At 43.0% G+C, this 23,999-nt stretch overlaps 1 protein-coding gene across 8 annotated transcripts in view; it reads right to left on the bottom strand.

The window, feature by feature from the left end:
• Positions 1 to 23,999, bottom strand: part of LOC139391828 (receptor-type tyrosine-protein phosphatase U-like) — a 284,310-nt gene that overhangs the window by 22,735 nt on the left and 237,576 nt on the right. For 4 of the 8 annotated variants that reach the window (XM_071139407.1, XM_071139408.1, XM_071139404.1 and 1 more), the window contains exons 19-26: positions 22,907 to 22,979; positions 22,610 to 22,686; positions 20,378 to 20,395; positions 17,186 to 17,222; positions 9,762 to 9,859; positions 9,349 to 9,465; positions 8,927 to 9,081; positions 8,525 to 8,660 (exon numbers count right to left, since the gene is read on the bottom strand). In XM_071139407.1, coding sequence (XP_070995508.1) covers positions 8,525 to 8,660; positions 8,927 to 9,081; positions 9,349 to 9,465; positions 9,762 to 9,859; positions 17,186 to 17,222; positions 20,378 to 20,395; positions 22,610 to 22,686; positions 22,907 to 22,979 — 711 coding nt within the window. The remainder of the gene's footprint in view (positions 1 to 8,524; positions 8,661 to 8,926; positions 9,082 to 9,348; positions 9,466 to 9,761; positions 9,860 to 17,185; positions 17,223 to 20,377; positions 20,396 to 22,609; positions 22,687 to 22,906; positions 22,980 to 23,999) is intronic. The other 4 variants (XM_071139410.1, XM_071139411.1, XM_071139412.1 and 1 more) reach the window with 1 other exon arrangement.

The following is a 23,999-nucleotide window of genomic DNA, read 5'->3' as shown; positions in this document are numbered from 1 at the left end:
CCCCTCTGCTGCTCTCTTACATGATTTAACTAAGGGAAAGCAGTGGTGAAATACAGAATTGAAAGATGTGAGAAAAGTCTGGTAAGCAGACTCCACATCGGCTTGAAATATCATCAAACATCTTAACGTGCTCACAATTACTTTTGTTAAATATTCTACCCTTAATGCTGCTAATCATACCCATCTGTTAATTTCCAGCTCCCAAAGAGAAGTGGAAAATTGGAAAATGGTCAGAAAGGTCATTATAAAGTACAGTGCCTTGAGAAAGTATTCGGCCCCCTTGAACTTTGCGACCTTTTGCCACATTTCAGGCTTCAAACATAAAGATATAAAACTGTATTTTTTGTGAAGAATCAACAACAAGTGGGACACAATCTTGAAGTGGAACGACATTTATTGGATATTTCAAACTTTTTTAACAAATCAAAAACTGAAAAATTGGGCGTGCAAAATTATTCAGCCCCTTTACTTTCAGTGCAGCAAACTCTCTCCAGAAGTTCAGTGAGGATCTCTGAATGATCCAATGTTGACCTAAATGACTAATGATGATAAATACAATCCACCTGTGTGTAATCAAGTCTCCGTATAAATGCACCTGCACTGTGATAGTCTCAGAGGTCCGTTAAAAGCGCAGAGAGCATCATGAAGAACAAGGAACACACCAGGCAGGTCCGAGATACTGTTTTGAAGAAGTTTAAAGCCGGATTCGTATACAAAAAGATTTCCCAAGCTTTAAACATCCCAAGGAGCACTGTGCAAGCGATAATATTGAAATGGAAGGAGTATCAGACCACTGCAAATCTACCAAGACCTGGCCGTCCCTCTAAACTTTCAGCTCATACAAGGAGAAGACTGATCAGAGATGCAGCCAAGAGGCCCATGATCACTCTGGATGAACTGCAGAGATCTACAGCTGAGGTGGGAGACTCTGTCCATAGGACAACAATCAGTCGTATATTGCACAAATCTGGCCTTTATGGAAGAGTGGCAAGAAGAAAGCCATTTCTTAAAGATATCCATAAAAAGTGTCTGGGAGACACACCAAACATGTGGAAGAAGGTGCTCTGGTCAGATGAAACCAAAATTGAACTTTTTGGCAACAATAAAAGCAACACAGCTGAACACACCATCCCCACTGTCAAACATGGTGGTGGCAGCATCATGGTTTGGGCCTGCTTTTCTTAAGCAGGGACAGGGAAGATGGTTAAAATTGATGGGAAGATGGATGGAGCCAAATACAGGACCATTCTGGAAGAAAACCTGATGGAGTCTGCAAAAGACCTGAGACTGGGACGGAGATTTGTCTTCCAACAAGACAATGATCCAAAACATAAAGCAACATCTACAATGGAATGGTTCAAAAATAAACATATCCAGGTGTTAGAATGGCCAAGTCAAAGTCCAGACCTGAATCCAATCGAGAATCTGTGGAAAGAACTGAAAACTGCTGTTCACAAATGCTCTCCATCCAACCTCACTGAGCTTGAGCTGTTTTGCAAGGAGGAATGGGAAAAAATGTCAGTCTCTCGATGTGCAAAACTGATAGAGACATACCCCAAGCGACTTACAGCTGTAATCGCAGCAAAAGGTGGCGCTACAAAGTATTAACTTAAGGGGGCTGAATAATTTTGCACGCCCAATTCTTCAGTTTTTGATTTGTTAAAAAAGTTTGAAATATCCAATAAATGTCGTTCCACTTGTATTAGCCACATTATTCAAAGAATTTGTACAAATATTATCAATAAGAGTGTCAGATGAACTGGTCACTCTGGTGGGTTTATAGACGAGGGAATACAGATGAACTGGTCTCTCTGGTGGGTTTATAGACGAGGGAATACAGATGAACTGGTCTCTCTGGTGGGCTTATAGACGAGGGAATACAGATGAACTGGTCACTCTGGTGGGTTTATAGACGAGGGAATACAGATGAACTGGTCTCTCTGGTGGGCTTATAGACAAGGGAATACAGATGAACTGGTCACTCTGGTGGGCTTATAGACAAGGGAATACAGATGAACTGGTCACTCTGGTGGGCTTATAGACGAGGGAATACAGATGAACTGGTCTCTCTGGTGGGTTTATAGACGAGGGAATACAGATGAACTGGTCTCTCTGGTGGGTTTATAGACGAGGGAATACAGATGAACTGGTCTCTCTGGTGGGTTTATAGACGAGGGAATACAGATGAACTGGTCTCTCTGGTGGGTTTATAGACGAGGGAATACAGATGAACTGGTCTCTCTGGTGGGTTTATAGACGAGGGAATACAGATGAACTGGTCTCTCTGGTGGGTTTATAGACGAGGGAATACAGATGAACTGGTCTCTCTGGTGGGCTTATAGACGAGGGAATACAGATTAACTGGTCTCTCTGGTGGGTTTATAGACGAGGGAATACAGATGAACTGGTCACTCTGGTGGGCTTATAGACGAGGGAATACAGATGAACTGGTCTCTCTGGTGGGTTTATAGACGAGGGAATACAGATGAACTGGTCTCTCTGGTGGGCTTATAGACGAGGGAATACAGATGAACTGGTCTCTCTGGTGGGCTTATAGACGAGGGAATACAGATTAACTGGTCTCTCTGGTGGGCTTATAGACGAGGGAATACAGATGAACTGGTCTCTCTGGTGGGCTTATAGACGAGGGAATACAGATGAACTGGTCTCTCTGGTGGGCTTATAGACGAGGGAATACAGATTAACTGGTCTCTCTGGTGGGCTTATAGACGAGGGAATACAGATGAACTGGTCTCTCTGGTGGGCTTATAGACGAGGGAATACAGATGAACTGGTCTCTCTGGTGGGCTTATAGACGAGGGAATACAGATGAACTGGTCTCTCTGGTGGGTTTATAGACGAGGGAATACAGATGAACTGGTCTCTCTGGTGGGCTTATAGACGAGGGAATACAGATTAACTGGTCTCTCTGGTGGGTTTATAGACGAGGGAATACAGATGAACTGGTCACTCTGGTGGGCTTATAGACGAGGGAATACAGATGAACTGGTCTCTCTGGTGGGTTTATAGACGAGGGAATACAGATGAACTGGTCTCTCTGGTGGGCTTATAGACGAGGGAATACAGATGAACTGGTCTCTCTGGTGGGCTTATAGACGAGGGAATACAGATTAACTGGTCTCTCTGGTGGGCTTATAGACGAGGGAATACAGATGAACTGGTCTCTCTGGTGGGCTTATAGACGAGGGAATACAGATGAACTGGTCTCTCTGGTGGGCTTATAGACGAGGGAATACAGATGAACTGGTCTCTCTGGTGGGTTTATAGACAAGGGAATACAGATAGCTGCCATATAAACTATTCAAAAAGTCATTTCAGTTAGTGGTTTACACTTTAAAACATGTTTATGTTGTAATCACCCAAAAGAAAACACATTTTATCTTCATTATTATACCTCATTCTGTCAGTAGAAAATGCCTGGTTTTTCTTCAAAAGTGCTTTCCTCACAATCTTAAATAAACATTCCCCATTCAATTTTTTTTTAACCAGGAACAGATATAGCCCGTGGTTCTCTCCAGACCTGACTGACCTTGACCAGCAAAAAAACATCCTGTGGCGTACGGTATCAGCATCAAATAGCCCCCGCGATATGCAACTTTTCAAGGAAGTTAGGAACCAATTTTTTTATTTTTTATTTTACCTTTATTTATACAGGTTTTATCTCATTGAGATAACATCTCTTTTCCAAGAGAGAACTGGTCCAAAGCAGCAGAGGGAACAACGTTTCAGACAAAACAACTTACATACACTAACACAACATTAAACAAAACTATAAACACACATACAGTACAACAAACATTTTACATTAAAAACACAAACATCTGGTCTAAAAACAGCTGGCCTGAAAACAATTACACTCTTCTATGATATATACATCGATCAAGTGTTTAAACTCCACCAACGAAACTAGATCATCACATTTTAAAATGTTCAGGAGAGAATTCCAGGACCACGGTGCTAAGCAACTAAAACTATTTCTACCATGACCTGTTCTAATTTTTGGTACTATTAGAAGCTAATCAGAATGGGACCATAATTTATATTTATTTACTGACCTGACTAAAAAAGAACAGAGATAAAATGGCATTTTACCCAATATGGCCTTATAAATCAGTGTACAGTGGGGCAAAAAAAGTATTTAGTCAGCCACCAATTGTGCAGAGAGTTGTATGACATTGAAGCTCGTCTGGAGGTTAGTTAACACAGTGTCCAAAGAGGGGCCAGAAGTATACAGAATGGTGTCGTCTGCATAGAGGTGGATCAGAGAATCACCAGCAGAAAGTGCGACATCATTGATGTATACAGAGAAAAGAGTCTGCCTGAGAATTGAACCCTGTGGCACCCCCATAAAGACTGCCAGAGGTCCGGATAACAGGCACTCCGATTTGACACACTGAACTCTGTCTGAGAAGTAGTTGGTGAACCAGGCGAGGCGGTTATGATATCGTTTAGGACCTTAAGCGTGGCTGAGTTGCACCCATGACCAGCTCGGAAACCAGATTGCATAGCGGAGAAGGTAAGGTGGGATATGAAATGGTCGGTGATCTGTTTGTTAACTTGGCTTTCGAAGAAAAGCAGGGTAGGATAGATATAGTTCTGTAGCCGTTTGGGTCTAGAGTGTCTCCCCCTTTGAAGAGGGGGATGACCGTGGCAGCTTTCCAATCTTTGGGGATCTCACACGATACAAAAGAGAGGTTGAACAGGCTAGTAATAAGGGCTGCAAAAATTTCAGCTGATAATTCTAGAAAGAGAGGGTCCAGGTTGTCTAGCCCTGCTGAGTTGTAGGGGTCCAGATTTTGCAGCTCTTTCAGAACATCAGCTATCTGGATTTGGATGAAGGAGAAATGGAGAGGCTTGGGCCTGTTGACCAGTGGCCAGATGGAAAGCATGGCCAGCTGTAGAAAAATGCTTATTGAAATTCTCAATTATTGTGGATTTATCGGTTATTTAGCCTCAGTGCAGTGGGCAGCTGGGAGAAGGTGTTTTTATTCTCCATGGACTTTACAGTGTCCCAGAACTTTTTAGAGTTTGTGCTGAAGAATGCAAATTTTGAAAAAGCTAGCCTTTGGTATGATATAAAGCTGATTTAAAAAAATAATAATTATGTAACCTTTATTTAACCAGGAAGGGCTCATTGAGATTAAAATCAATTTTTTCAAGAGTGCCCTGGCCAAGATAGGCAGCACCAAGTCATTACAAAAAAATTACAGACAGACAACATGAAAAACTACAAGTAATCTATTAAAAACCATTGAATTCACAAGAGTATAAAACAGCAAATTAAAAACATTGACTGGTCAGGGAATCAGCCTCAAAATCCTTCATCAGTGATTTAAAAACACCAATTGGGACAAGTTCTTCCAGTTTAAAAGTATTTTGTAAGGTGTTCCAAGACGATGGCGCGGAGTACATAAAAGCCCTTTTACCAAATTCAGATCGGACATTTGGAACAGTTCGCAGGATAAAGTCCAGAAAACGAAGAGAGTTCTCACCAAATTTCTGAACAATAAAAATGCACAAATAAAATGGCTTTGTAAATAAAAGTTTACCAGTGACTGAGCCTACGAGTGACTAGAGAAGGCCAGCCAACCCTGGAATACAAAGTGTAGTGGTGCGTAAGGGTTTTGCAGTTTAAAATAAATCTCAAAGTGCCATGGTAAAGAGTGTCAATTGATCTCAAACACTGAGCGGAAGCATTCATATATAAAATATCCCCATAGTCTAGTAAAGGCATAAATGTAGCTGACACTAGCCTCCTTCTGGCTTCAAAAGAAAAACAGGCCTTATTCCTAAAATAAAATCCCAATTTCAGCTTAAATTTTTTTGTAAATTGTTGAATATGCAATTGAAAAGAGAGGCCGTCATCAATTAAAATATTTATATGAGGTTACAACCTCAATCTCCTTGCCCTGACAGGTAGTAATAGGTGAAAGGTTCAGAGGTCGATTTCTTGCATTAGGAATCACCATTAGTTTTAGTTTTGTCAGTATTGAGGATAAGCTTCAATTGACACAAGGTATGTTGAACAGTATAAAAAGCAGTTTTCATGTTCTGGAAAGCTTTTGTAAGAGACGAGGCACAACAGTAAATAACAGTATCATCAGCATAAAAATGAAGTTGTGCATTTTGGACATTTTTGTCTAAATCACTTATATAAATAGTGAATAAGAGAGGACCAAGTACAGAGCCTTGGGGCACACCATTCAAGACAGACAATTGAACAGACATAAGCCCATCAAATTGAGTGCACTGAGTTCTTTCAGACAGATAGTTAGCAAACCATGATTCTAAATTCGGGTAAAACAAAATGCATGGTATTTTCAAATGCCAGGCATGTTACAAATCATGTCATTGATACATTGGCTGGACATACTATAGAGCATGTTAAAGTGTACAAATATTTGGGTGTGTGGGTTGATGATAAACTGAGCTTCACTGTGCATGTAGAGAACTTGATAAGGAAGCTGAAGCTGAAAATAGGATTTTATTACCAGCCTAAGGTTTGTTTTTCTTTTGAGGCCAGGAAGGAGCTGGTACGATGTCCTTCCAGACTCACATTAAGCATCTCCAATCCAAAATTAAATCTAGAATCGGCTTCCTATTTCGCAACGAAGCATCCTTCACTCGTACAGCCAAGCATATACTGTCATGAGAATTATGTTCTCGATGTTCATAAACCAATCATAAACTAATCAGGATTTGTAAGATACTGATTGAAATAAAACAGACGGAGGCCCAGCTAAAATAGTCAACAAGGTTTATTCACGAGAGCGCTGGTCTGTTGTACAAAACCATTCATTTTATACTGGCTTCTTACGCACATACTTTCACACACAAACATTAGGTATCCTACGCACACACGCACATACTTTCACACACAAACATTAGGAATCCTACGCACACACTGTCCTGCTACCCAGCCGACAAAGATTAGGGAAGTCCGTGAGAATCACTCCCCGTCCTCCCTGAAGATAGGGAGACCCTGGGAAGTACTCTCAGTGGCCCCCAGCCAAGGTCGGCACCGAATCTTGCTCAGACAGTCTTAAGATACTATGATAGACATTGTTACAGTTATATTGTTTTACCCTAATTCTGACTAAAACTACACACATCATGACTACAACTGCACACTTCATGACTAAAACTACACACATCATTTATTATAATTTTACTGACTATTCATCAATTTCATACAATTATATGGCTTCAGGGTGGGATATTCTAGGCATTCATTTAAACCTATAAATTCCATCAACACATACCCTCGTAAAACGGACTATCCTGCCGATCCTTGACTTCGGCGATGTCATTTACAAAATAGCCTCCAACACTCTACTCAGCAAATTGGATGCAGTCAATCACAGTGCCATCCGTTTTGTCACCAAAGCCCCATATACTACCCACCAATGCGAACTGTATGCTCCTGCTGGCTGGCCCTCGCTTCATATTCATCACTAAACCCTCTGGCTCCAGGTCACCTAAGTCTTTGCTAGGTAAAGCCCCGCCTTATCTCAGCTCACTGGTCACCATAGCAGCACCCACTAATAGCACACGCTCCAGCAGGTATATTTCACTGGTCACCCCCAAAGCCAATTCCTCCTTTGGCCCCCTTTCCTTCCAGTTCTCTGCTGCCAATGACTGGAAAGAACTGCCAAAATCACTGAAGCTGGAGACCCATATCTCCCTCACTAACTTTAAGCACCAGCTGTCAGAGCAGCTCACAGATCACTGCACCTGTACATAGCCCATCCGTAAGTAGCCCATCCAACTCCCTCATCCCCATACTGTTATTTATGTTTTTGCTCCTTTGCACCCCAGTATCTCTACTGCACATTCATCTTGTGCACATCCATCACTCCAGTGTTTAATTGCTCAATTGTAATTATTTCGCCACTATGGCCTATTTATTGCCTTACCTTCCTCATCTTACCTTATTTGCACACACTGTATATATACTTTTTTCTCTATTGTGTTATTGACTGTATGTTTGTTTATTCCATGTGTAACTCTGTGTTGGTGTTTGTGTTGCACTGCTTTGCTTTATCTTGGCCAGGTCACATTTGTAAATGAGAACTTGTTCTCAACTAGCCAACCTGGTTAAATAAAGGTGAAATACATTTTTGAAAACAAATTATTAATCCAAGGTTGATGCAAGGATATCAATTAAATTACCAACGTCAGAATTAGGCGGCCGATAGATGCATTAAATTACCACTTTTTTACCACAAAAAAATTAACAGGAGGACATTTCTATGAAAATACATTCAACATCAATGTTATCAAATGTAAGTGTGAGGTCCTCTATATAGTATACCATATACTGCGGGGGAGGTCAACCCTCCTCCTTGGAATATGTTGTTTATGCATGGTTATGCTCCAACCCTGTGCTAACATACCTGAAACTGATCATGGTCATCAGATAATATGTGTGTTAGATTAGGGTTGGAGGGAAAGCCTGCAGGAGAAAGTTTGGGCATCCCTGATATACAGAGTATATTCTTACCTCTGTCTGTATCATGTTGATGCGTCGGGAGCAAAGGGTCTTGACACAGTTGTAGATGTCCACCACTCCCTCACACTCTGCCATATCCAGCATGACGTCCAGTACGATGTAGCAGCCTGTTCTGCCTGCTCCCATACTGACACGGAGGAGAGAGGTCAGGGGTTAGGAGTTGGAGGTTAGAGGTCATATCCAGCTTGACGTGCGCAAGACTGTGCTGCATGCTCACGTACTAACACACAGAGATGTCAGGGGTTAGAGGTAAACAAGGTCAAAGAGGTGAGGGTATAAGCTCAGGAGCGAGAGACCATCTATAGGCTAAGCTACACCAAAAACGATAAGTATAAAATAAAGAGCCACACTGCATCACTCAGAGACAAGATGTGATGTAAGATGGTTTGTTACCTGCAGTGGACAACCACGGGCCCAGCGTCGGGGGGTGTGGAAGCCTTGACCCGTCGTAGGAAGGCCAGCAGGCCTGTGGCATGGTAGGGAACACCATGCTCTGGCCAGGAGGTGAAATGGAACTGACACACCTCATGTTTGGCTGGGTAGCCCCTCTGGAGAGGCAAACACAGAAGGTCCAATGAAAATCATTATCAGCAAACAGACACCTACAGTTGGCACAGTAGGACATTTATTTAGACATCTCTATTCAAACATGCATATTAAAATGATTCATTATTTGTTAAGATACCAATGCCTCTATAAAGGCTGTGTGAACAAAGATTAAACAAGACACTCAAATTGGATGTGATCCCAGGGGCCAATACATATCCAAACAATTTTTTATTTGTTAGATAGAAGGACATCGACTATCCGCTCACCCGCTCCATAGCAAAGGTGCGGACGGTGTACTCGGCAAGTGTTTCCGTCTTCAGCAGTGTGATCTTGATGTCTCCATAGAGTTCACTGTCCTCGGGCCAGTACTTACAGCACTTCATCTGAACACACACGGAACATTTGGACTTTAATCAGGGTCAACAGCCAGTTACAGATTTAGCTGGCTTAACTCTAAACCAATGTTCAAGAGAAAAATCAATACAATACAGTCATCTATATTTCTTGTTTACATCTAGAAAAGGTGGAAGACTTAATGGTTGTAATCTGGCTGTCATTTCAACCAGTTTTGCCCACTGGGTTGTAGACTTATTATACAAAGCTATATCATTCCGCTGGTAGTTCTTATATTGTCCTATGCAAAGAGTGAGCCCGCAAAAGCACAGAAAGATAATCCTACCCTGCCCACTTCGACCAGTTTAGTGATCATGACAATACTGAAGCAGTTCTCCTGCCACACCATCCTCCAGAAGTCATAGATCATCTCCTGCTTGGGACCTGAGGGGGAAGAGAGGAGGAGGAGGAGGTGGAGGGGGAGTAAGAGGGGGACAAGGAGAGGACAAGGAGAGAAAGGGGAGGCGGTGGATGACAGGAGGAAAGACAGAAAGAGGTGGAGTAGGAGCATAAAAGGAAGGGATAGAGGGAGGAGAAATGGGATCATAAATCAGTAGAAATAGCAGGGATAACCATCAGGGTCGGGCTGGTAGAAACCATGCCAGAGACGAAAGTAACAGTATGTCATTTTATGAACCATGGCTCTCCACTCCTCTCTTTCCTCTCTCTGCTCTCCTAGCGTCTGCTGGTAGAATGTAATTTCAATACGCTCACAAATCCACAGCTGTTGTGCAAACAACAAGCGCCATCACTGTCTTCTTTCTCCGGCGAGGAGCGACACAAATCTCAGCTCCTCGGCACGCATTGGCAGTTTCAATTGATTGCATTATACGGTGAGCTTGATGATATCACATGCCACTATGTCACACCATAGATAATGTAAGGGTGAACAAATACCATGGCTTTAATGATAAACATACCCATCCATAGAGTATATCATACCTCTGGTGGGTATCTGATCATTTTACGTTCATAAATGACATATTATTTGTGTTGAGAGCTAATGTTAGGGTGTATCATGGCTTTTGATGATGAAAACACTCATTCATTCCAACCTTTGTTATCTCTGCACGCACAATGCATTCATTCAATCTGTTTCCAGGCACCTACTATGGTGCTGTAGTTAGCATAGATAAGACCGTTGTCAAGGAGAAGGTCGTTCTTGATCACTCATGTTCAGTTATCATAGCTATTTTGCATTCGCTTTGTCTCCCTCTTTGTTCCACCCCCCTCTCTCATTCGCTTTGTCTCTTATAAATAAGCCATATGATCAAATACAAACAAGGCGGTTGTTGTTTCCGCAGTGTTTTTCACAGTTTGCCTTAACACGAAGCCTCCACAGTGGATCCTACTTGAGATGCCTAGCACCTAGCCCCCACGTAGTGTCTACTGTATTATTAATATGACGACATGTTGTTTAATTTCCAGCAGCACTCCTCACTGAGGGCCAGAGGGCCCGGGCTGTCAGAGAAGTGATAGATAACGGTGCATCCTCCCAGGGCACATCTGTATGCTCAGCGTAATGTTGCTGTGTGGACACAGGGCTTCAGAGCAACACTCCTCCACTACCTCCTCCACCTCATCCTTGGACACCAGTTTCGCTCCAGGCACCTGCCTACACACACACCTATACATACAGTATATACATACAGTGCCTTCAGAAAGTATTTTTGTGTTGCAGACTGAATTTAAAATAGATTAAATTGAGATTTTGTGTCACTGATCTACACAAAATAACCCATAACGTCAAAGTCAAATTTTGTTTGAAGCAACATTTTGAAATTATACAAAATGTTAAAGCTGGAATGTCTTGAGTCAATAAGTATTCAACCCCTTTGTTATGGCAAGCCTAAATAAGTTCAGGAGTAAAAATGTGCATCACAAATCACATAATAAGTTGCATGTACTCATTTTGTGTTAAATAATAGCGGTTAACATGATTTTTGAATGACTAACCCATCTCCGTACCCCACACATACAATTATCTGTAAGGTCCCTCAATCGAGTAGTGAATTTCAAGCACAGATTCAAAGACCAGGGATGTTCTTTAATGACTTGCAAAGGGCAGCAGCGAATGGTAGATGTGTAAAAATTTTAAAAAAGCAGGTGCTAAATATGTGACCCTATTCAGGAAAATAGGCATATGTTGCAAGTCACGACTTCACAGAAGTTCCGTTTGAACGTAAAAAAGACATATATTTTTTTATCTAAATGCATTTTCTTTGGCAGAAATGCCTTCTGTGAACCTTCATGTGCCTTAAAACAAACTTGTATGCCATCTGTAAATATGAATACAATTGTTAAATTATGAGCCTTGTTGGTTAAACTACATTCCCACTAGCCATGATTGGCTGAGATAATGAGTGGGCTGAATATTTCGAGAGAGGAGTTCGGATTGGTCTGCCATAGAAGCTCATCAGTCTGTGTTGGTAATCCTGTCGAATGCGGCTTTTTTTTTTTATGTGTTGTGTAGTGGAGCTGCATAAGTGTGGCTGTCCACTTTCTGGAGGATCAAGTTTTGAAATCAGTGGAATTAGAGTATGATATCTAAAGAGACAGAGGAAACACCTGTCACCAGATTACATCTTCAAACTAAGGGCAACCGTGGCATGGCATTCCTGTCAGGGAGACGCGTCCATGCACAATGATGTATACAGGTAAGATAGTGTAGTGTCAGCTAGCTCCATTTTCAGATATTACATGCTCTCTAATTTTGACAGAAAGTGGTTTAATTTCAAGCTAAAGTGTACTGTTAGCTAGCTAGCTAACGTTAGCTGCCTGGCTCCCTAGCTGATGTTATCATTCATTTCCCAGAGCCATTTGCTGTTCTAGTTAGCTTACATTGAACATGGTTGGTTAGCTCCCAGCACTGTGGCGTTGTTGTTACTGTTCATTGTTTAACTAGCTGGCTCATTAGCTAACGTTGCGTGACGTGTGTGCAACACCCGATGAATATGGCCGGTGTCAGTAAACATCAGCAAAAAAGCGTAATGAAATTGTTGCCAGCAGAGCTGTTTAGACTGTTTTCATGCTATCAAGAGGTAAACAAATCATTGGCCAGAGCGTTAAGTGCGCGCTTCGAGAGCGAAATAAGATGGGTGGGGCTAAAGCTTAGGGTGAGGGTGTAAACGATGCTGAATGGGTGTAGACAAAGAAGAGCTCTTCACTAGATAGCAAAACATTCAAAGGCGATTTTCAAAAAAATTAGTTTAGAAGTTGATCAACTTTTTCAAAGCAGAATTACATTCCCATTGTTCCTCAACTGTAGTGTATGATATACCATTTTGTAGCTCTGAGTCTCTACTTTTAAATGTAAAAAACACAATTTTAACTTTTGCTACATCCAGGTGGTGAGTCACATATTCCTTTGAGCATGGTGAAGTTATTATTAATTACACTTTGGATGGTGTATCAACACACCCAGTCACCAGAAAGATACAGGCATCCTTCATAACTCAGTTGCCGGAGAGGAAGGAAACTGCTCAGGGATTTCACCAATGGTGATTTTAAAGAGTTTAATGGTTGCGATATGAGAAAACTGAGGATGGATCAACAACATTGTAATTTCTCCACAATACTAACCTAAATAACAGTGTGAAAAGAATTACAAATATTACAAAACATGCATCCTGTTTGCAACAAGGCAAAGAAATGAACTTTTTGTCATGAATACAAAGTGTTATTTGTTTGGCACAAATCCAACACAACACATCACTGCATACCACTCTATATATATACTGAACAAAGATAAACATAGGAAATCTGTCAATTTAAATAAATTCCACTAATCTATGAATTTGAGCCACTAATCTATGAATTTCACATGACTGGGATAACAAATATGTATCTGTTGGTCACAGATACCTTAAAAAAAATAGGGGTGTGGATCAGAAAACCAGTCAGTATCTGATATGACCACCATTTGCCTCATGCAGCGAAACACATCTCCTTCGCATAGTTAATCAGGCTGTTGATTGTGGCCTGTGGCATGTTGTCTCCCTCCCTTTCATTAGCTGTGCGAAGTTGATGGATATTGGCGGGAACTGGAACATGCGGTTGTACAGGTCGATCCAGAGCATCCCAAACATGCTCAATGGGTGATATGTCTGGTGAGTATGCAGGCTGTCACGTTCTGACCTCTATTTCCGTTGTTTTGTATTTATTTAGTATGGTCAGGGCGTGAGTTGGGTGGGCAGTCTATGTTTGTTTTTCTATGTTTTGGGGCATTTCTATGTTTTCGGCCTAGTATGGTTCTCAATCAGAGGCAGGTGTCATTAGTTGTCTCTGATTGAGAATCATACTTAGGTAGCCTGGGTTTCACTGTGTGTTTGTGGGTGATTGTTCCTGTCACTGTGTTTGTTGTCACAGGATAGGCTGTATAGGTTTTCACGTTCCGTTTGTTGTTTTGTAGATTTGAGTTATTTCATGTATCGTTCAGTTTTCCATTAAAGAACATGAGTAACCACCACGCTGCTTTTTGGTCCGCTTCTCCTCCTACAGACGAACGTCGTTACACAGGCCATGGAAGAACTGGGACATTTTCAGCTTTCAGGTGATGGCTGTGGATGAATGGCACGATAAGGGGCCTCAGGATCTCATCACGGAATCTACATGCATTCAAATTGCCAACAGTAAAATGCAATTGTGTTTGTAGCTTATGCCTGACTGCCTGCCCATACCATAACCTCACCACCACAATGGGTCACTCTGTTCACAAAGTTGTCATCAGCAAACAGCTCGCCCACACAACGACATTCACGCTAAGCTCATTGTCATCTGCCCGGTACAGTTGAAACCGGGATTCATTCATGAAGAGCAGTCTTCTCCAGTGTGCTAGTGGCCATCGAAGGTGAGCATTTGCCCACTGAAGTCAGTTGCGACGTCGAACTGCAGTCAGGTCAAGACCCTAGTGAGGACAACGTGCATGCAGATGATATTCCCTGAGACGGTTTCTGACAGTTTATGCAAAAAATTATTTGGTTGTGCAAACCCAGTTTCATCAGCTGTCCGGGTGGCTGGTCTCAGACGATCACGCAGGTGAAGAAGCCGGATATGGAGGTACTGGGCTGGCTTCGTTACAAGTATTCTGCGGTTGTGAGGCCGGTTGGACATGCTGCCAAATTTGCTAAAACAAACAAAGGCGGCTTATGGTAAAGAAAGCTACATTAAAATCTTTGGCAACTGCTTTGGTGGACATTCCTGCAGTCATCATGCCAATTGCATGCTTCCTCAAAACTTGAGATATATGTGGCATTATGTGGTGTGACAAACCTGCACATTTTAGAGTGGCCATTTATTGTCCCCAGCAAAAGGAGTACCTGTGTAATGATTATGCTGTTTAATCAGCTTCTTGATTTGCCACAACCGTGGATGGATTATCTTGGCATTGTAATCAAATTTGTGCACAACATTTGAGAGAAATTATATTTTTGTGCGTCTGGAACATTTCTGTGATCTTTTACTTCAGCTCATGAAACATGGGACCAACACTTTACATTTGTACTTATGTTTTTGTTCAGTATATTTTCAAGCATGGTGATGGCTGCATCATGTTTGAGTATGCTTTTCATCGGCAAGGACTAGGGAGGTTTTTTCGAATAAAAATAAATGGAATAGAGCTATAAGCACAGGTAAAATCCTTGAGGAAAACCTGGTTCAGTCTGCTTCCAACAGATACTGAGAGACAAATTCACCTTTCAGCAGGACAATAACCTAAAACACAAGACCAAATCAACACTGGAGTTGCTTACCAAGACGACATTGAATGTTCCTGAGTGGCCTAGTGACAGTTGTGACGTAAATCAGTTGAAAATCTACAGCAAGACTTGAAAATGTCTGTCTTGCAATGATCAACAATCAACTTCAGAGATTGAAGATTTTAAAAAAGAATAATCGCTTACCCCCAAAAAACTCACAGTTGTAAGCGACTCAGGGATGTGAATACTTATGTAAATTAGATATTTCTGTATATAATTTTCAATACATTTGCTAAAGATTCTAAAAGCATGTTTCACTTTGTTATGGGGTACTATGTGTAGATGAGTGAGCAAAAACATTTTGAATTTAGACTTTAACACAACAAAATGTGGAATAAGTCAAGGGATATGAATACTTTCTGAAGGCACACCGTGGTAGTCAACATCATCTGGCCTCCTGGCTTTTTTTTACCATGCATTCTAAAATGTATTCAGTCTGCCTCAGTAAGAGAACAGAGACACATTTGTGTATGCCAGTGGCTATGTAATATGTATGCATAAACGTGTGTATACTGTATAAGTATTTGTGTGTGTGAGAGGGAGAGAGAGAGAGAGAGAGAGAGAGAGAGAGAGAGAGAGAGAGAGAGAGAGAGAGAGAGAGAGAGAGACAGAAAAAGAGCACGAGCAAGAAGCAAGAGAAAGACAGAGAGGTTTAAGAAGAGCAAGTGAACTGAAATCTTCCTTGTGTGGAGTGGTGGGAATTGGGACCAAAAAGAAAGAGGGAAAGACACCAGAGGGGAATCACATACTAAACTAATAAGATCAGAGCTAAGGAAGAATAAATTATATATCTGTGTGTGTGTGTGTGTGTGTGTGTGTGTGTGTGTGTGTGTGTGTGTGTGTGGTAATAGGGCAGTGTGGGGGGGGGGGGGGGGTCCATGTTCTAGGTCCTGACTTGAGGGAGTAGCAGAACTATGCACAGACGTCGGGGAGGAGAGACACGTAGAGACTTCACAGAGAGCTACAGCTATGTGCTGTAACATATTCAGACTCAGTTGGTCTATGTACAGGTACATGTGATTAACTGTAGAGAGAAGTGGTGTTGAGGTTGTAGGAAAATTTACCCAGCTACAGAACGTGATGGGAAACCAGACAGTGCGTGAATGTATGCTTGTGTGTGCGAGAGAGAGAGAGAGAGAGAGAGAGAGAGAGAGAGAGAGAGAGAGAGAGAGAGGAGTGAAAGAGAGAGAGAAAGAGATAAAAGAGAGAGAGAGAAATAGGAGTGAGAGGTGAGAGAGGGAGGAGCAAGAGAGGAGCAAGAGAGAGAGAGAGAAGCGAGAGGTGAGAGAGGGAGGAGCGAGAGGAGCAAGAGAGAGAGAGAGAAGCGAGAGGAGCGATAGAGAGAGAGAGAGAGAGAGAGAGAGAGAGAGAGAAAAAGAGATAGGAGCAAGAGAGGAGAGAGCGAGAGAGTGAGAGAAGAGAGATGAGAGAGAGTGCGAGAGATTAGATTTTTTTAAAACCTTTATTTAACTAGGCAACTCAGTTAAGCACATATTCTTATTTACAATGACTGCCTACCCCGGCCAAGCCCTAACCCGCACGACACTGGGCCAATTGTGTGCCTCCCTATGGGAGTCCCAATCACGGCCGGTTGTGATACAGCCTGGAATCAAACCAGGTCTGTAGTGACACCTCTAGCACTGAGATGCAGTGCCTCAGACCGGTGCGCCACCCGGGAGAGAGAGAGAGAGCGAGAGATGAGAGAGAGGAGAGAGAGAGATAAAGAGCTTGGAGAGATGGTTTCAGTGTGTTTGATGCCATTCCATTTACTCCGTTCCAGCAATTATTATGAGCCGTCCTCCCCTCAGCAACCTCCACTGGTGTTTACACATTAATAATTCAAATCATTATTTTAACATCAACAACTTGGAGCATGGCTGCGCATGCACATACATACATACAGTACACACACAGAATACGGTATTTTACCAGTTATTGATCCAATGGCACTCACCTTGGGTGGCTATGAAGTGGTTTGATCGCTGGTACCCCTGTTAAAACAAGAAAAAGAGATGTAGAGGAAGAAAGAAAGAGAGAGAAAGCGAGAGAGAGAGTTGATCATCAGAGTAGCACAGTGTAAAGACCAGTCCCTGGAGCCACTGTACAGAACCACCCCCATCCCCCTCGCTCCATATCCTCTCTTCATTTCCATCTGGTATTGAATGACACCGTATATGTAGTGGAGCTTGCGTTGTATTCATCTTCCACCTAGATATAATACCAATTGGTTTTCATATTATAATATTTCCATATTGTAAAAATAGGACCAATAACAGGTAGCTAAAGGACAATTTTCTACAACGGCCATAATGTCTAGAGAGAGGGACCGTAATCTTCTCAATGGGCAGCTTCCTACCAATTAGCTTCTTTGTTCAGGCAGCATTTTACCATTATCTGTTCAGGTATAGAGCAATAATAAACTACAAAAGGGAAATTATAATAATTTCAGCTTTCATCTGACACTGTCTGAGGCAAAGCGGTCATTTCCAGCAGCGTGAGCGAGCTCCATTTCAGTCTCTGTCTCTGCCACTGACACTACTTTGCATGCAGCGGGAATAGGAGTTGGTTCAAAAGCAGTGACAGATCTGTGACTCCAGGAGCAATTTCAGCCGATTGACACTGACTGATCTGCCGTTGTATGTTCTCCTGGGGGATGTATTAGTGCTGCTATGATCCAGCCTGGACACTGTCAGATGGGATGGCTATTCATGGTCTCACTCTCTCTCTGTGTGGAGAATGTAAAGCAAGACAAATCCGCCTGCCCTGGGCATGATCCCATCAGGGCGCCTGGCTGTAAGGGAATACACACACACACACACCCACCCCATTCCACAAGTGCCATACCACACAAAGAGGAGAGGAGGGGAGATGGTTAACCGTGTGTGTCTGTGTGTGTGTGCTTCCTGTCTGTCACCTAGGCAACCACCACCTTCCACCTACAGCGAGCAGACAGCATCACATCGAGTAGTGTGAAATTCAAAATGGATGAAAAAGAAGTGAATAAAAATATACTTTTATCTCATGCTCCCCACCACACATAAACCATGATAAAATTCATCACAGCGCCACAACATGATGGGACAGAAAGCAAGTGGCCACAAGAAGAAAGCCAAGACATGTTTGAAGTTGGCAACCTCCCACTTTACATTTTCTCTTCTTCCACAGCTAGTTGGCCTAGATAGATAGCCCACTACACAGTCGAAGATTAGCCAAAACACTATATGAAAATCTATGTGTGAGAAACATCCAACAGAATGTGATTCAGGGACAGAAAACAGGTTGAAAACAGACCTGAGTCTTACATGTAATGTTCAGGGTGTGGCAGTGAGTGTGTTGCCTGTGAACATGCTCTAGTAGTCCCTGCAGTGTCTGATCTGAAGGCGTGTGTATCTATCCAGGCTTTGGTCCTGCATGCTTTCTCTGCATGGGTCTCTACTGCCCTCAGGGCATATCTGAGCTCTAGCCAAAATGAATTACCTATATAGGTAATAGACTGGCCAAAGGTCAGTGTGATGGTAATAGGGCAGTGTGATGGTAATAGGGCAGTGTGATGGTAATAGGGTAGGGCAGTGTAATGGTAATAGGGCAGTGTGATGGTAATAGGGCAGTGTGATGGTAATAGGGCAGGGTGATGGTAATAGGGTAGGGCAGTGTGATGGTAATAGGGCAGTGTGATGGTAATAGGGCAGTGTGATGGTAAAACGGTAGGGCAGTGTGATGGTAATAGGGCTGTGTGATGGTAATAGTGCTGTGTGATGGTAATAGGGAAGTGTAACGGTAATAGGGCAGTGTGATGATAGTAGCGCAGTGTGATGGTAATGGGGCAGTGTGATGGTAGTAGCGCAGTGTGATGGTAGTAGAACAGTGTGATGGTAATAGGGCAGTGTAATGATGTAATGTAATGATGGTAATAGGGCAGTGTGATGGTAATAGGGCAGTGTGATGGTAATAGGGCAGTGTTATGGTAATAGGGCGATGTGATGATAGTAGGGCAATGTGATGGTAGTAGGGCAGTGTGATCGTAATAGGGCAGTGTGATGGTAATAGGGCAGTGTGATGGTAATAGGGCAGTGTGATGATAGTCGGGCAATGTGATGGTAGTAGGGCAGTGTGATCGTAATAGGGCAGTGTGATGGTAATAGGGCAGTGTGGTGGTAATAGGGCAGTGTGATGGTGATAGGGCAGTGCGATGGTAATAGGGCCGTGTAATGGTGATAGGGCAGTGTAATGGTGATAGGGCAGTGTGATGGTGATAGGGCAGTGTGATGGTGATAGGGCAGTGTGATGGTGATAGGGCAGTGTGATGGTGATAGGGCAGTGTGATGGTGATAGGGCAGTGTGATGTGATAGGGCAGTGTTATGGTAATAGGGCAGTGTGATGGTAATAGGGCAGTGTGATGGTAATAGGGCAGTGTGATGATAGTCGGGCAATGTGATGGTAGTAGGGCAGTGTGATCGTAATAGGGCAGTGTGATGGTGATAGGGCAGTGCGATGGTAATAGGGCCGTGTAATGGTGATAGGGCAGTGTAATGGTGATAGGGCAGTGTGATGTGATAGGGCAGTGTTATGGTAATAGGGCAGTGTGATGGTAATAGGGCAGAGTGATGGTGATAGGGCAGTGTGATGGTGATAGGGCAGTGTGATGGTGATTGGGCAGTGTGATGGTAATAGGGCAGTGTGATGGTGATAGGGCAGTGTGATGGTAATAGGGTACCATTTAGGAAGCAACACTAGACTGTTCTGCTCCCATTGGTTCCTTTGTGCCATTTTTGATGGGGGGCAGGTGTCATATGTAATATAAAGCTCTAACTGCTGGTTCTGTCTATTGGGACAGACTTGCCTGCAGTTAGACACGCTTTGTGTCATCTCTAGCTGTGACGGTGGACAGACAAACCTAATACAAATCCCTAAATCTAGGTGAGTCTAGTCTGGCTGCAGATGAGAGAGAGTGTAGTGGTGTAGTGGAGCAGGTTTGGCTAAATTAAACTCTGGGGAGCAGCTGGTTCCTGGGACTGGGAGGGTCAGAGACAGAGAGATTAGAAAGTAATGGAGCGATGGAAAGGTGGAAGGAAGTAAGAGGGTACGCAGAGGGCACAGGGTGACTGGGTGGATAGATAGGAAAGAAAGAGAAGTCGTAGTACTTACTTCCCTGTTTATCCGGATCTAAGAAGCCCCAAAGGTTGAGAAAAGATGGAAGGAGAAAGAGAAAAAGAAGGAAGGAAGCAAAGAAAAAAATAGCTAATTATTATGATTAAAGAACAGGGGGATAGGAGAGAACTTGGGAGGTTAGAGAGAGAGAGAGAGAGAGAGAGAGAGATTGTTTCACACTACCAGTGGAGGATCAATGTGTAAACCCTCACGCCTCACACTTGTTGCCATAGCAAAGAGGTAGAAACCCAAGCTTTTTCTTCAACTTCCTGTTGTGCGGAGTGGTCACGGAACAGTAAGTGAACCAAACATGCTACACTTTTACTAGGATACAACCCTAACCCCCCCCCATTCATCCCCTTCTCCTCCTCACATTAATAATTTAGTATGGCGTCTGAGGGCGGGTTAGCCTAGCAGGAAGGCTAGTCAGGGGTCCTGCCACGACACGCAGGCAGCGGTGTAGACAGCCCTAACAATGATGAAGGTGTCCTCACAGGGCCCATATGCTAATGACACTTTCAAATAGAACAAGAGGGGGTGAACGGAGTATGGAACCAGAGCCCTTACACTCTCCATGAGCTCTAACACAAAAACCTTCCCCTTCACCTCAATCTGCTCATTTGACCTTTTTATTTTCTATCAATTTTCCCTTTTCATTTTACTTTTCCTTTTCTATCCATTTTAGCTTCTCTTTTCTAGTTATTTCCTTCTCTTAAATCTTCTTTTGTTAAACAACACAATAGTGAAACAACTAATCAATGAGGGAGACGAACGCAGTAGAACGCTGTGCTATTTCCTGCTCTGATTGGGCACTTCACTGAACAGGCTGTGTTCAACAAAGATAAATAATTGCTAAAAGAGGTTTTTGAGACTGCCACCTTTACCTGACCTGCGTGCATATTCAGCAATGCCTCCGCATACCACCCCCCCACACACACACACACACACACACACACACACACACACACACACACACACACACACACACACACACACACACACACACACACACACACACACACACACACACACACACAATGCTTGGCCCTAGCTCAAGCACACAAACTGGATATTCCTCCAACACTAGCTACATTACTAGCTGTAGAGCTTTGACACAGAGCTGTAAGAGATAGTATCTGGGATGAGGTATGAACTGGTACTGGGCTTGGTTTCCTGAATGAGAGTCACTGGAGCTGAACAGGTGAGATCCCGGCTAACTGATCACCAGATGAACAGGATCAGACTTTTGATATCATCAGACAGACAGAGAGACGCAGCTCGGAGTCGACTTAGGAGAGCTTTTGGACGAGTCGTCAGCTGTCACAGAGGACACAGAAACTCCTAGCTTACAGGATCTTATAGGATCTTATGGAATCTTATGGTGTTGCTGACACGATATCTATCTCAAATCCCATGTCCATTCCTGTACCCCCAGCGATAGACAGGACAATGCCAGGACGAGGGGACAATCCTCTTTAAATGGATATATATATCCTCGCTGTCACATTCTTAGACACAATGTACTGGCCCGCCAACTGAGGCCAGCCAAAGAGAGGGTTTTTGGGAGAGACTACCTGTAAACACACAGTACAGTAGGAGTCTCTCACTTCTCCTGCACTGGGCCATACACACAACACAACTCCCCCAGGTAGATACAGATACAGGACAATACACTGATCAGATTCTAGATGTCACATCCTCACACACTTTGGACTGGAGTTCCTATAGACTGGACATCCTTAGATACTGTACAGTAGCCTGCCAGCTTTGGCCAGCCTACAAAATGCTGCTGGGATAGACTACATTACCCAAGAGTCTCTCCTTCCTGTGGCCAGCCTTCAGACATCTGCTGAGAGAGACTACATTAACCCCTCTTTTAGCACTTCTCTAGCACTGGGCCAGACACACAGCTCTCAAGGGAGGGATCGGGAATTAACAATACAAAGTTAGCATTACAATAGGTTGAGACTCATCTCTGCAGCAGTTGTCACACAGCTATCACATTGCAATAGAGTAAAGCCAACTTTCGTGCACATACATAGATGCTGTGTGGATGCTCACAAGTGCAGCCTCTTACATCGTAAGTCACTGCAATATCTTTGGTTCCCACAGCTGATCGTACAGCTGAGTCTCAGTTTAAGGAGCAACTGTGGGCAGAGACTGTACAGACTGGAGTTGGGGGGCAGGAGAGAGGGAGAGAGAGCAGGAGAGACAGAGAGGGTAACTTACGTCTATGTAGTTGGCATTGACATAGTCAGAGTTGGGGTCTGCTAGGAGGGAGTGCAGCTTGACTCGATGACGATCATCTACAAGGGAGAGGGACGTTTATGTCAGCTTTATTTAACCAGGAAGTCAGGTTCAACAAAACAAAGCTTTTTTTTTAAGTAGTGGTTGTTAATAGCAACTGACTTAAGGACAGGTTATAATTAATACACTAATTGTAAACACATTTAAGTTCCAGTAGCTTTCCTGTAAATGCTCTTCCATACCGCTCCATTCTAGAGCGAGGGTCTGAACAGTACTTACGCCCCAGCAAACTGTCATGTCTCCCTTTAGTCTTGTCCTTCTTCTTGGTGACATCCCATCCATCAAAGAAGCTCTGAGAAGAGAAGGAACAAGTGGTCACAAAGACAGTGAGATATCGTTAGCATACAGGCGATATTCTGTGTCATCAGCAGATTTAAACAACACAGTGAAATACTTAACTTGGTTACTGGAGTGTTAAATACTGCTAGAGCACAAGGGACACACAGTGTGTCATCAGATTAACGTCTCCTTAGCTTTGTTACCTCATTTAGACTGTCACCCTGAGGTTCTCTGATTAACTTCATCATATTCACTGCTCTTATGTCTGATAGGCACGACATATCTATAAGAGCATGGTGAGGAGAAGAAGAGGCTGAGAGACGACACCCGGCTATGAAGGACAGATATGGCCTTGAGGGGGAGAGGAGAGGAGATGAGAGAGGAGAGCATCCAAGAGACGAGAGGAGGAGGAGAGGAAGAAATGGGGAGGACAGGAAAAGAAGGGGATGAGAGGAGGAGAGGAGGGAAATAGGCGAGCTTGAGTCCCTCTCATTCCATACGCATGGAGAGTAGGCCTGCCTGCGATCCAAGTGCTTTATAATACCTTGGAATCAAAGCGCTACATTTGTGATAGATGTTTATGGCACAATATACACAATCTGGCAGAACAGCGAGATACAATCTATTGAATCTAAATCAACTTTATGAGAGAGAGAGAGTAGAGACTAGAGAGTAGGGAGAGAGCGAGAGAGAGAATGAGTGACTGAGTGAGCGTGACAACACAGTGATTTCCACAACACATGGAGCAGCCAAACTCTATTTTCGTGTCCAATGGTACACTTGAATGCTGTATTGTAATTTCAAATAGCAGCTATCACAATCATAACACTGCTTTTTTTTAATCACACTTTTACAGTGTTAGTTTCAACAGCTGTTGTACAGTACGATATAAAACACAGGAACATTTTCATTTTGACTGCACTGGGCTTTTAAAGAACCCTGTAAGAGTCTGTCGACTTCCATGGGCTTCAAGCTTCCTTTTAACCCCCTAGAGTCAATTGACGCACCGGTGCGTTAATCTAAGTACAGTAAC

Source organism: Oncorhynchus clarkii, chromosome 32 (genome assembly GCF_045791955.1).
Source record: "Oncorhynchus clarkii lewisi isolate Uvic-CL-2024 chromosome 32, UVic_Ocla_1.0, whole genome shotgun sequence".
NCBI lineage: Eukaryota > Metazoa > Chordata > Actinopteri > Salmoniformes > Salmonidae > Oncorhynchus > Oncorhynchus clarkii.
The sequence above is the reverse complement of the archived record's forward strand: the minus strand, read 5'-3'. Positions and strand labels throughout refer to the sequence as shown.